The sequence below is a fragment of the Mesoplodon densirostris genome, chromosome 18 (assembly GCF_025265405.1).
Source record: "Mesoplodon densirostris isolate mMesDen1 chromosome 18, mMesDen1 primary haplotype, whole genome shotgun sequence".
Lineage (NCBI taxonomy): Eukaryota > Metazoa > Chordata > Mammalia > Artiodactyla > Ziphiidae > Mesoplodon > Mesoplodon densirostris.
This window is the reverse complement of record NC_082678.1, coordinates 14,320,972-14,333,332: the sequence shown is the minus strand read 5'-3', so window position 1 is coordinate 14,333,332 and position 12,361 is coordinate 14,320,972. Positions and strand designations below refer to the sequence as shown.

The following is a 12,361-nucleotide window of genomic DNA, read 5'->3' as shown; positions in this document are numbered from 1 at the left end:
ACAAGCAAAACAAAATACCAAAAAGCTGGAGGACACAACAATAGAAACTATCCAAACTAAATCACAGAGAAGAAAAAAAAAACAATATATCAACATTTTGGAGATGCAGCTAAAACAGTGATTAGAAAGTATACATCGTTTTAAATGTTTATATTAAAAAAAGAAGGCCCCAAATCAATGACCTATGCTTCTGTGGTTAAGACCTAGAAAAGAGAAGATTAAACCCAAAATAGAAGGAACGACAAAGAAAATAGAAAAAAACAATGAAAATGATATAGAAAATGAATATGCAGGAGAGAAAAATCAATGAAAGCAAAAGCTAGTTCTTTGAGAACTTCAATAACTTTGATAAAACTTTAGCTGCCCCGGGTGTTATGGGCTGAATTGTGTCCCCCCCAAAATTCGTGTGTTGAAGTCCTAACCCCCAGTACCTCAGAATGTGATTGTATTTGGAAATGGGGGTCTTTAAAGAGGTAATTAAGTTAAAATGAGGTCATGTGAATGGGCCCTAATCTACCACATGACTGGTGTCCTTATGAGAATAGATGAAGACACAGACACACACACAAAGGACAACCTTGTGAGGACCGAGGGAGGAAATGGCCTAGGAGAGAGGCCTCAGGAGAAACAACCCTGCCGGCACCTTGATCTCAGACTATCAGCCTCCAGAATTGTGAGAAAATAAATGTTTATTGGTTAAGCCCCCCTGGTCTGTGGTAATCTGCTATGGCAGCTCTAGCAAACTAATAAAACTGGTCAAAAAAAAAAAAAAGAGAAAAACCACAAACCCTGACACCAAAAGTTGGCAAAGATACTACAAGAAAAGAATACCATATACAAATGAATGTCACTCAAAAACACAGATTCAGAAACACTTAACATACTAGCAGACCAAATCAGCAATATATAAAAGAATCATGACAAAGTGGGGTTTAACCCAGGAATACAAGATTGGTTTAACACTCAACAACCAGCACCTCCCTGGTGGTGCAGTGATTAAGAATCTGCCTGCCAATGCAGGGGACACAGGTTCGAGCCCTAGCCTGGGAAGATCCCACATGCCACGGAGCAACTAAGTCCCTGTGCCAAAACTACTGAGCCTGCGAGCCACAACTACTGAGCCCATGTGCCACAACTACTGAAGGCCGTGCTCTGCAACAAGAGAAGCCACCGCAATGAGAAGCCTGCATACCGCAACAGAGAGTAGCCCCTGCTCAGCACATCTAGCGAAAGCCCAGGCGCGAAAACGAAGACCCAGGGGCTTCCCTGGTGGCGCGGTTGTTGAGAGTCCGCCTGCCGATGCTGGGGACACGGGTTCGTGCCCCGGTCCAGGAAGATCCCACATGCCGCAGAGCGGCTGGGCCCGTGAGCCATGGCTGCTGAGCCTGCGCGTCCGGAGCCTGTGCTCTGCAATGGGAGAGGCCACAGCAGTGAGAGGCCCGCGTACCGCAAAAAAAAAAGGCAGGTGCTATTGGTCCAGGACAAAAATATGGAAGAATCTTAGTGCATGTTTACCAAGTGAAAGAAGCCAGTGTGAAAAGGCTCCACACATTTATACGACATTTTGGGAAAAGCAAACCTTTGGAAACAGTAAAAAAAAATCCATGGTTGCCAGGGTTTGGGGTGGAGAAGAGGATATAACAGATGAGGGCACAGGGCATTGTTTGGGGTGGGGAGGCTATTCCTGATGGTCCTGTGATCGTAGATACCTGACACTGTGTAATGTCAAAACCGTAGAACTTTACAGCAGAAAAAATGAGCCACGATGTATGCAAGCTTAAAAAAAAAAAAAAACATTTAGAAGATCAAGGGATCCCAGGAAGGAATGCAGACTGTTACAAATGGATGAAACCGCCTCACTAAATGGGATGGGGGAAGGTGCTGACCTAAGTAACTTGAGGAATGAGTGGATCCCTAAGACTAAAGGCAAAAGAACACTACACAGACCCATACTGTAGTTGGTAAAATTGTTTCCCGCTGGTACTGGTTAATTCTGAAACCGCTGTACAGGCAGACCTCATTTTATTGAGCTTCACTTTATTGTGATTTTTACAAATCAAAGGTTTGTTGACAATTCTGCGTTGAGCAAGTCTGTCCGCCCTAGTTTTCCAACAGCATTTGCTCACTCCATGTCTCTGTGTCACATTTTGGTAATTCTCACAATATTTCAAACTTTTTCATTATTATCATATGTGTTACAGGACCTGTGATCTTTGATGTTACTACTAGGACTCACTAAAGGCTCAGATGATGGTTAGCCTTTTTTAGCAATAAAGTATTTAATTAAGGTACATACATTTCTTTTAGACAATGCTGCTGCACACTTAATAACTACAGTATAGCGTAAACATAACTTTTATATGCACCGGAAACCAAAAAATTCATGTGACTCGCTTTATTTCAATATTTGCTTTATTCTGGTGGTCTGGACCCGAACCTGCAATATCTCAGTTCTGCCTGTACATATACACTGGAACTGAACGATTAAGTGAACGCATGGTGGATGCTGGGAGCTAGGTTTCTCACTGTCAGAGTGAGAGTTTACAGATAAACAAAGGGCAAAGTGTAGACTGATCTGATGGTAATGATTAGAGTTGGGGACATCAGTAGGAACTCACGTTTAGCTTAATATAGATACAGATGGTTGTATATAGAAATATATACGTATGTGTGCACACCAAATCCAATGTCATGAAGCTTTTGTCCTGTTTTCTTCTAAGAGTTTTATAGTTTTAGGTTTTACATTTAGGTCCTTAATCCATTTTTTAAAATAAATTCATTTATTATTTATTTATTTACTTTTGGCTGCACTGGGTCTTTGTTGCTGCACGCGGGCTTTCTCTATTTGTGGCGAGCAGGGGCTACCCTTTGTTGTGGTGCATGGGATTCTCACTGCGGTGGCTTCTCTTGTTGCGGAGCACGGGCTCTAGGCGTGTGGGCTTCAGTTGTTGTGGTGCACGGGCTTAGTTGCTCCGCGGCATGTGGGATCTTCCCGGACCAGGGCTCGAACCCGTGTCCCCTGCACTGGCAGGCGGATTCTTAACCACTGCGCCACCAGGGAAGTCCCTTAATCCATTTTGAGTTAATTTTTGTATATGGTGTTAGGTAAGGGTCCAACTTCATTCTTTTGCGTGTGGAGATCCAGTTTTCCCAGCACCATTTGTTGGCAGGACTATCCTTTCTCCATTGAAAGGTTTTAGTTGGGAATTCCCTGGCAGTCCAGTTGATAGGACTCCACGTTCTCACTGCCAAGGGCCTGGGTTCAATCCCTGCTTGCGGAACTATGATCCCACAAGCCATGTGGCATGGCCAAAAAAAAAAAAAAAAAGTTTAAAAAAAAAGAAAGGTCTTAGCAACCTTGTTGAAAATCATTTGACCATATATGGGTGTGTTTCTGGGTTCTCTGTCCTTTTTTTTTTATATAAATTTATTTATTTATTTAATTTTTGGCTGCATTGGGTCTTTGCTGCTGTGTGCGGGCTTTCTCTAGTTGCAGCGAGCGGGGGCTACTCTTTGTTGCAGTGTGTGGTCTTCTCATTGCAGTGGCTTCTCTTACTGTGGAGCACAGGCTCTAGGCTCGCGGGCTTCAGTAGTTGTGGCACTTGGGCTCAGCACTTGTGGCTCACGGGCTCTAGAGCACAGGCTCAGTAGTTGTGGCGCATGGGCTTAGTTGCTCCGCAGCATGTGGGATCTTCCCAAACCAGGGCTCAAACCCGTGTCCCCTGCATTGACAGGTGGATTCTTAACCACTGTGCCACCAGGGAAGCCCCTGGGTTCTCTGTTCTGTCCCATTGGTTTATGTCTGTCTTCATGCTAGGAACACACTGTTTTTTTGTTTTTGTTTTAATTAATTAATTACTTTATTTTTGGCTGCATTGGGTCTTCATTGCTGTGTATGGGCTTTCTCTAATTGTGGCAAGTGGGGACTACTCTTTGTTGCAGTGTGTGGGCTTCTGATTGCGGAGGCTTCTCTTGTTGCAGAGCATGGGCTCTAGGAGTGCAGGCTTCAGTAGTTGTGGTGCATGGGCTCGGTAGTTGTGGCGCAAGGGCTTAGTTGCTCTGCAGCATGTGGGATCTTCCAGGACCAGGGATCGAACCCGTGTCCCCTAGCATTGGCAGGCGGATTCTTAACCACTGTGCCACCAGGGAAGTCCCAGGACCACACTGTTTTGATTACTTGTGCGTTGTAGTAAGTTTTGAAATCAGGAAGTGTTTGCCCTCCAGCACTGTGCTTTTTCCAAATTGTTTTGGTTATGCAGGGTGCCTGAGATTGTATATGAAATTTAGGATGGATTTTTCTATTTCTGCAAAAAAAAAAATATATCATTGGGATGTTGATAGGAATTGCATTGAATCTGTAGATTGCTTTGGATAATACTGACATTTTAACAATATTGTGTTCCAATCCAGGAATATGGGATGTGTTTGTGTCTTATTTCTTTTAGCAATGTTTTGTTGTTTTCATTGTACAAGTCTTTCATCTCCTTGGTGAAATTCATTCCTAAGTATTTTATTTTTGATGCTATTGTAAAAAGGATAAATTTTATGTTATGCATATGTTTATCACAATTAAAGAAAAAGAAAACTAAAAAAAACTTACAGACCAGGGACGGAGACAAATAATACAGGCATTGAAGTGGTGGGATAGGTGCACCAGGGGGCAGGGCTGGGCTGTGCAGGGATATGATGGACAGCTGCACAGGTGGTGCACTGCACAACTCTAGGGGTTGACACTCATATATACGATGATGCTGTATCAAGCAGGTGAGGCTTGATTATGCTGCATAACAAGTGACTCTACAATCTCATCAACTTACAGCAGTAAGGATTTCTTTCTTGCTCAGGCTGTATGTCGACCATGTTGGCTCTGATGGCGTCTCTCAGGCCTCCAGGCTGATGGAGAAGCCCTTCTCTGGAACACTGCGGTCCCAGAGCAGAGGGAAAAGAGAGCAGGCTGGCTCCCACACTGGCTCCTACAGCCCCTTCACTCCTATTTCACTGTCTACGTGTCCAGGGTCAAACTCGCCATCAACGGGGTGGGAAGTGGAACGGCCACCAGAGAGGGGCAGCCTCTTGCAAGTGTTAGAGGACGCCTGAGAACCATGCATTGAGGCAGGCCCCCCTGGAGGGCACCCTCATGGTCCTAGCAGGGAGCTGAAAGGGGAGGGGGAGCTTCCTGCAGGAGAGAACATCTGGATGGCCACTGGTCATTGGGGGTTGATGGTGCAGGCCAGCACAGCTGTGGGGGACCATGTGGGGCTCTGTGTGCAGCACGCAGCCCCAGCAGTGGCAGCTTATGTGCTTCTCAGGGGGAATACCCCATGGGGAGCTCTCCAGGTCTGATGTTTGGGGCCTCTAACCAGGAAAGGGTCCTGGGAAGCCACAATCTCTCGGTCACCAGAGGCCAGCCTTTCTAATGTGAATCCTTGAACTCCCTTCTTGAAACGGTTTCTGTCCTCTACTGAAACACTGACCATTTGGGATGAAAGGGCCTTGACCTTGCAATTGCATCCAATAAACACAACGTCCACCTCTTGCCAGGGTATGGTAACTTCGAGTTGGAGTGGTTGCTGACCGTCCGCTGGGCATGTGGACAGGCTCCTTGCACTGCAGGAAGGAGGCACCCATGAGCTTCCTGCTCCACTCAGAGGGCATCCTCCACTTGTCTCAGCATCAGGACACCTGGGGGATCTGGGGAAGGGGAGCCTCTCGAGGGTTCACATCATGGAGTCCCCCAGGATATGAGACATTTCTCTGAGGCAGCCCTTCCAGAAGCTTCCATTCATTAAGCTGATTAACATTAAGACAATCAGCCTTTGAGGTTTCATCTTCTCTAAGTGGCCCATTTGAATACTTTTCTGTCATTTGCCTACATGTTCTCCCAACTTTTCCTTGCAGATCTCCAGTCCTTCCATGGCCTGGAGATTAATCCCGTTTTCCACTTGGAAGCTGTTGCATCCGAAGTGCCTGTTGATGATGTTCTCCCGTGAAGAGCTCCTTTCTCTTTCTGTAGAAGTAGGCAGAACTGGCCACATCTTGCTTGGGTTTGAGCAGATTCCGTGTCGAAAGTCATGGTGGCTACAGTCAATCTTTTCCTCAAGCTCCCTCTCCTTTGCAAAGCCTAGCATTTTCGTGCGTTCAGTACGCAGAGCTACCCGGAGAAACGATGCTGACAAAAGGTGAGATTTTCCACAGGGGCTGGAGGAGGGGCCCGAAGGGAGAAGTCACCGTGAGGGCCTCGCTTTGGCGGTGAAGTGTCTTTTGATGGATGGCAGCGTGCCAAGCTCTCCAATAGGCTCGGCCAGGCAACGGCCGTCATCCAGTGGGTACACTGATTGGGTTTGACATCCTGTTACTGTCCCCAGAGCACCACAAAGAATGGCCAGCATCTTCTGTGCTGCCGAAATTCTGCTATACCCCCCAGGAGCAGGAGGGTGGGCTGACACGCCCCTTCCACGCACAGGGAGGGTGTCCTGGCCTCCGTGTGGAGCAAGCACCGCTCTCCAGTTTGCAGAGGGAACGGAGGGCACGGAGGCCGGGAGTAGAGGGCCTTGCCCACTGGGCCCAATGCAAAAGAGTGGATGGAGCTGGGATTGTGGCCACCCAGGCAGCCACCTTTTTCCTCCCAGTTCCTAGAGGTGTTTTGTCCTCGCCGGCTCTCCTCAGTCCGGTCTCTCCAGTTCCCTGAATCTGCTCATGCTTCAAATCAGATTTTCTAGTCCTGACTGAAAGCGGAATGCTGCCCAGGGAAAAACAGTGATTTCTGACCTGTCACTCTTGTGCGTTCCACAGGTGGTCACAGGGAGGCTATGAGCAAGGGGACAGGAGCAAAGCACACAGAGGTGTGAGATTGGCAGGGTCCACCTTCTGCCCCCCAAAGGAGAAACTCCACACCTCCCTCAGTTGTATGTTCTTGGGGCCCCTTACTCCCAATCCAGCCAGCCTAACAGGGCCTCCCTCCACACCAGACCCTTAAGCCCTCTCCCCAACTACCTGGAGGTTAAGCTAGAAAGCACCACCAGCCCCCACTGGTGAAACTTGCTTCCCAACAGCAAAGGCATGAAATCTCCAGATTTCAAAAACATGTTCTTCCCAATCCTTAAGCTTTTTCAATCTAGCGAAGAAAGCTTACCTTTCTGACCCAACCTGCAAATAATTGTTTTAAAAATCTGAAATACCTGAGGAAGGCTCTGCCTGCCATTACAGAAAATTTTGGGGCAGAAGCCATCAAGCTCAGAGCCTGCGAGTCATGTTCGTGTCACCAGGTGACACTTCTATCATCAGATCGCAGGTTCCATGGCTCAACAGTCAGGCTCTATTTTATTAACCCCACAGTTGTTCCACTTTGATATGCTGACCAAAGAACAAGTCCCACCCCACCACTACCTGTGTGTGGAGAAAGCCAAGCCCTTTGTGGCCCCAAGTGCTTCTATGGCAGCACAGCCTTACGCTAGATTGAGGACACCAAGTATAAAGATTCCTCCCCTTCCACCAGCTTGGGGGCCAATCCCAGACAGGTTCTCCTTTCCCTAGAAGCCCACAAGGTGAGGCAGATTCCAGCTGTGAAGAGATGCTCATTAGGACCAATTGCTCACCTCTGGTTTGGGTGAAACCAAACTGTTGCCTAATTTGAGCCGAGGTTGTTCCACCCTCACCCAACCCTCCATTCCCCAAAACAGGAGGCACTGATCAGTTTACTGCAGCACTTTTATTTCCTCACAATGACGCATTGCTGGGGCCTAATGTTCTCACATGACAGTAGAAAACCAAAATCTGTTGTCATCTCTTAGAGAATTGAGAATTGCGTACAAAAACCTTACATAAATTAAAAGAATGAATAAATTTACAGGTGTGAATGCGAACTGTTTTCCAACTCAAGGTAAGTAACAACCCACGGTGTTCTGGCGGGAAAACTTCGGTAAGAAAGGAAAGCAAGTCCTAAGGCTCAGACCTTCCCAACCCCGTAAGACCGGCAAAACAGAAATGACAACTGGTTCAGGACTCCTGCCAGCCTCTAGAGAAATCCCGGAATAGGCAGCTCTGACACATTAATACCCTGCACAGATCGAGAGACTCCTGGTCTCCCAGATTCTCATCAAGCCATTGGATTTCTCTTCCATGAATGTGTTCTCACCTCAGCCACAAAGTGACGGAGCCGCGTGTAACTAGGGGTTTAAATCAAAGATATGCACAGGATATTAAACATATACCAAGGGAAGAGTTAACTTGAATACAAGGTCAAAATCAGCAACAAGTTCTACAATCCAGTGCTGATATCAGATACAAGCTTCTAGGACAAATTTCTTTTCAAAGGCTTATTCCAGTTTCATGAGGCTAGCATGAGGTGTATACATTTGCCAAGGCAAATTTATACTTCTGAATTAACTCATGCAGCAAATGCTACGCATCTGCTCGCAGTCCGTTTAGAAGCATTTGCGGTGGACAATGGAGGGGCCCGACTCGTCGTACTCCTGCTTGCTGATCCACATCTGCTGGAAGGTGGACAGTGAGGCCAGAATGGAGCCCCCGATCCACACCGAGTACTTGCGCTCGGGAGGAGCAATGATCTGGAAAAACAAGAACATGGTTTTAGTCAGTGGCATTGTCTTCCCAACAAGGCCTCCAAGCCCAAGCCCACAGCCACCTCTGACTCACCTTGATCTTCATTGTGCTGGGGGCCAGAGCCGTGATCTCCTTCTGCATCCTGTCGGCGATGCCGGGATACATGGTGGTCCCACCAGACAGCACTGTGTTGGCATACAGGTCCTTCCGGATGTCGACATCACACTTCATGATAGAGTTGAAGGTAGTCTCGTGGATGCCACAGGACTCCATACCTAAGAGACAAAGCTCACTCTCAGCGGTCACGTTCAAGGTGAAAGGCACCTCGGCTCTCAACAGCCTCAGACGGAGGTCATGCTGCCTGCCTGACACCTACCCAGGAAGGAGGGCTGGAAGAGCGCCTCTGGACACCGGAACCGCTCGTTGCCGATGGTGATCACCTGACCATCAGGCAGCTCGTAGCTCTTCTCCAAGGAGGAGGAGGACGCGGCGGTGGCCATCTCCTGCTCGAAGTCCAGGGCAACATAGCAGAGCTTCTCCTTGATGTCACGCACGATTTCCCGCTCGGCTGTGGTGGTGAAGCTGTAGCCACGCTCCGTGAGGATCTTCATGAGGTAGTCTGTCAGGTCCCGGCCAGCCAGGTCCAGACGCAGGATGGCGTGGGGGAGGGCGTACCCCTCGTAGATGGGCACCGTGTGGGTGACCCCATCCCCAGAGTCCATGACTATACCAGTGGTGCGGCCAGAAGCGTACAGGGACAGCACAGCCTGGATGGCCACGTACATGGCCGGAGTGTTGAAAGTCTCAAACATGATCTGCAAGAAGCAACAGCTCCTTAGTCAAAGGAAGGGACCCAGGACCACCCCATGCTCACACACCATGCCAACATGCCACAAATGTGATGTGTGAAGAAAAGAAAAAGAGGCAAGCAGAAACACAAATAAGAAACCTTGAGACTTCAGGGAGGAAATGCCAGAAGAACAGAACCCTGGAAATAGTGAAAGAAAAACTTGAATTCCAAAAATCAAAACTGAGCATGAAATGACTTGTGAAACAGATGGAACGGCCCAATCGACCCGGCCACGCTTACCTGGGTCATCTTCTCACGGTTGGCCTTGGGGTTCAGGGGGGCCTCCGTCAGCAGCACGGGGTGCTCCTCGGGGGCCACACGCAACTCGTTGTAGAAGGTGTGGTGCCAGATCTTCTCCATGTCGTCCCAATTGGTGACAATGCCGTGCTCAATGGGGTACTTGAGAGTCAGGATGCCACGCTTGCTCTGGGCCTCGTCGCCCACGTAGCTGTCCTTCTGCCCCATGCCCACCATGACGCCCTGGTGTCGCGGACGCCCAACGATGGACGGGAACACGGCCCGGGGAGCGTCATCCCCAGCAAAGCCCGCTTTGCACATGCCAGAGCCATTGTCGATGACGAGCGCGGCGATTTCTTCTTCCATTGCGATCTACTCAAAAATGCAACCAACTCAGGCGCGCCCTGGCCCAGGAACGGCCCCTGCACAAATGCCCTCGCCGCGAGACGTTCCGCCTCCCCCCGACCAGCCGCCCCGGCAGCAGAGTAACCGTCTGGAACCGGGACCGGCTTTTATGTAACGCCCCCAACAGCGTCGTTCCGCGAAGATACGTACGGGGGCTCTCAGTACTGCGGCCCAGGCCCGGCCCCGCCCTGCCCCCTCCGCCGGCAGCACCCCCACTGAGCCCTCCATGAACCCGCCGGGGCGCGTCCCACCCTCACCCACTCCACCCCGCCCGGCCACCCTTTGTTCCCGACGTCGGCGCGGCCGGGCCTCTGGGGCCAGGAGCGAGAAGCGGGCCTGCGGAGGGGCGCGGGGGCCCGGACACCAGGTCGAGCCACGCAGGCCTGGTCACTTACCGGCGGAGGAGGCGGTCGTAGGACGCGGAGGAACGAGCAGACAAGCGACGAGGGAACGAGGAGCGAGAGCCGGCTGCAGCGAGTGAGAGCGACCACGGTCTCCCCCGCCCGTATTTAAGCGAAGCGGGGCGCGCGCGCGGGCCGGCGGCGCGCGCGGCCCCAGAACATGTCCATATATGGCGATCTTTCCGAACGCCGGGCGCCCATTGGCCCGCCCGGCAGGGGCACGTGGGGCCCCGCGCCCGGTCCCGCCCCCCACCCGCACCGCCCCCAACCGCCCCGCCCGCGCCGCCCCCGCGCGCCCGAGACCCTGCGAGCGAGACCACTCGCGGGCCGGCGCGGGGGCGGGGTGGGTGGGCGTCCCCGGGGATCGCAGGGCGGGGTGCAGAGGATGCCGCGGAGCTGACCCGCCGGCCCCGCCCCGCGACTGCCGCGCGCTGTTGGGGAGGGCCCGGCTGCACCCCGAAACCGCCTGGCCCGGGGCTGGGCGGCATTCGGAGCCGGTTGTGCGCCCGCGGCCGGCCCCTGCTCCCCGGGCGCCTCCTTCGAGCTTTCTCCCCGAGGCTCTGCAGGCCGCGAAGGCGGGTTCCCGGCGCCGGGCTGGGGGAGGGGAGGGTAGTGGTCCCCGCCGGCTGCCCATGCGGCATTGTGGGCCCCATGGTCTGGGGGAGTCCCGGGGAGCCGTGACCTCGCCCCTGTCACGATGGAAAGGAGCCGCCCGTCCCCTATCGCAGCCATGACCGCGTAGTCCCCTCCGCCGGAGTTGGGGCGCTCGGGGTCCCTGACGGTGCAGAGACTGGCCCCGTTATACCACACCCAACACATCCTGACCCTCAAACCGCAAACCCGATTGTCCCCAGGCGGGGGCTCCACTCCGGGTTTGGGGCCACCCCCTCCCTGTCCGTTGGGGAGAGGGTGGAGTTTTGTTTCACTTTAATCATCTTTGGGCATCGTAGGGGAACTGAGGCAGGGAAAGAGTAGTTTTGACTGCCTGAACGGTCAACTCACCCCTAAACTTGAGAAGGGGAACCCTCTCTTCTGTTTATGACACTAGGAGTAAACCCAGTGGACCCCGGCAGCCCTGGGGCTGTGGTTTTCCCGGGTCCAGGGCGCGCCCTTTTCCCCAGGAGCCTGCTCTTGAAGACCTGTCATCTCTGGCAGGGTCCTGGTCACACCTGCTGCTTCCAGTGCTTTCGTTATGCCCGGAGGGAAGCAGGTACTACGGTTTCCTTGGACTTACTTGTAAGCTTCCGGGATTGCTCAGTACAGGATTAAACATCAGAGGAGGCATGTGTAAGAGCACACTGGCCATGAGGGGTGACAGTGGTGCCGGACTGAGTGATTCTGGGGACTCGTCCAAGGTCCGGGTGCGCTGGGCTCTACCCGGGCTGGTGTCTGATAGGGGGCGAGGCCGGGCGCCCCAAGAGCCCTGAAAGGTCAGTTGGTGTCCACATCTACTTTGGGCTAGGCAGGTAAAGCAGCCGCCCAGCCCACCTGCGGACTGCAGTCACCCAGATGCCAAGGCCATGCCTATGGCCACCCATGCCACCAGGCCTAGCTGGGTCCCAGACTCCCCAGACTCCCCAGACTTTCCAAGGGTGTAGGGCAAGGCTACTGTCCATCAGGTGTGTGCTCCACCCATGGAAGCACCTGGGGCTGGGCCTCCGGAAAACCCACCCTTACAGGCGCTCCTGGGCACAACCACCGGCCTTCAACCCCCAGGTGGGGGCGTCCGTGTGCGAAGAAGACTGCAACACTGGGGGTGCCAAGATGTCACACACGAGAAGTGGGAAGTATCCAGTATCCAAAGCGTCGCGTCCTGTGTCTGCCCACCCCGCATTCCACTCAGGCTCCCTCGACTGCGGGGGCCTCCCCTCCTCGGACTCCAGTTCCCTCTGGCACTCCTTTGTCT

General features: G+C 51.9%; 1 protein-coding gene across 1 annotated transcript; it reads right to left on the bottom strand.

The window, feature by feature from the left end:
- Positions 1–7,689: 7,689 nt before the first annotated feature.
- ACTG1 (actin gamma 1) lies at positions 7,690–10,557 on the bottom strand. The gene is made up of 5 exons (XM_060080400.1): positions 10,450–10,557; positions 9,653–10,021; positions 8,939–9,377; positions 8,656–8,837; positions 7,690–8,567 (listed from the first exon to the last, which is right to left on the bottom strand). The coding sequence occupies exons 2-5, from the start codon at positions 10,013–10,015 to the stop codon at positions 8,424–8,426; spliced, it is 1,128 nt and encodes a 375-aa protein (XP_059936383.1). The 5' UTR covers positions 10,016–10,021; positions 10,450–10,557; the 3' UTR covers positions 7,690–8,423.
- Positions 10,558–12,361: the final 1,804 nt, after the last annotated feature.

Bases quoted from the DNA above. Each gene is read 5' to 3' on its own strand.
- ACTG1 (XM_060080400.1), bottom strand. From the start codon at position 10,015: ATGGAAGAAGAAATCGCCGCGCTCGTCATCGACAATGGCTCTGGCATG. The intron at 9,378-9,652 runs GTAAGCGTGGCC...TGCTTCTTGCAG, and splicing joins ACCGTGAGAAGATGACCCAG to ATCATGTTTGAGACTTTCAA. The intron at 8,568-8,655 runs GTGAGTCAGAGG...TTGTTTTTCCAG, and splicing joins CCAGCACAATGAAGATCAAG to ATCATTGCTCCTCCCGAGCG.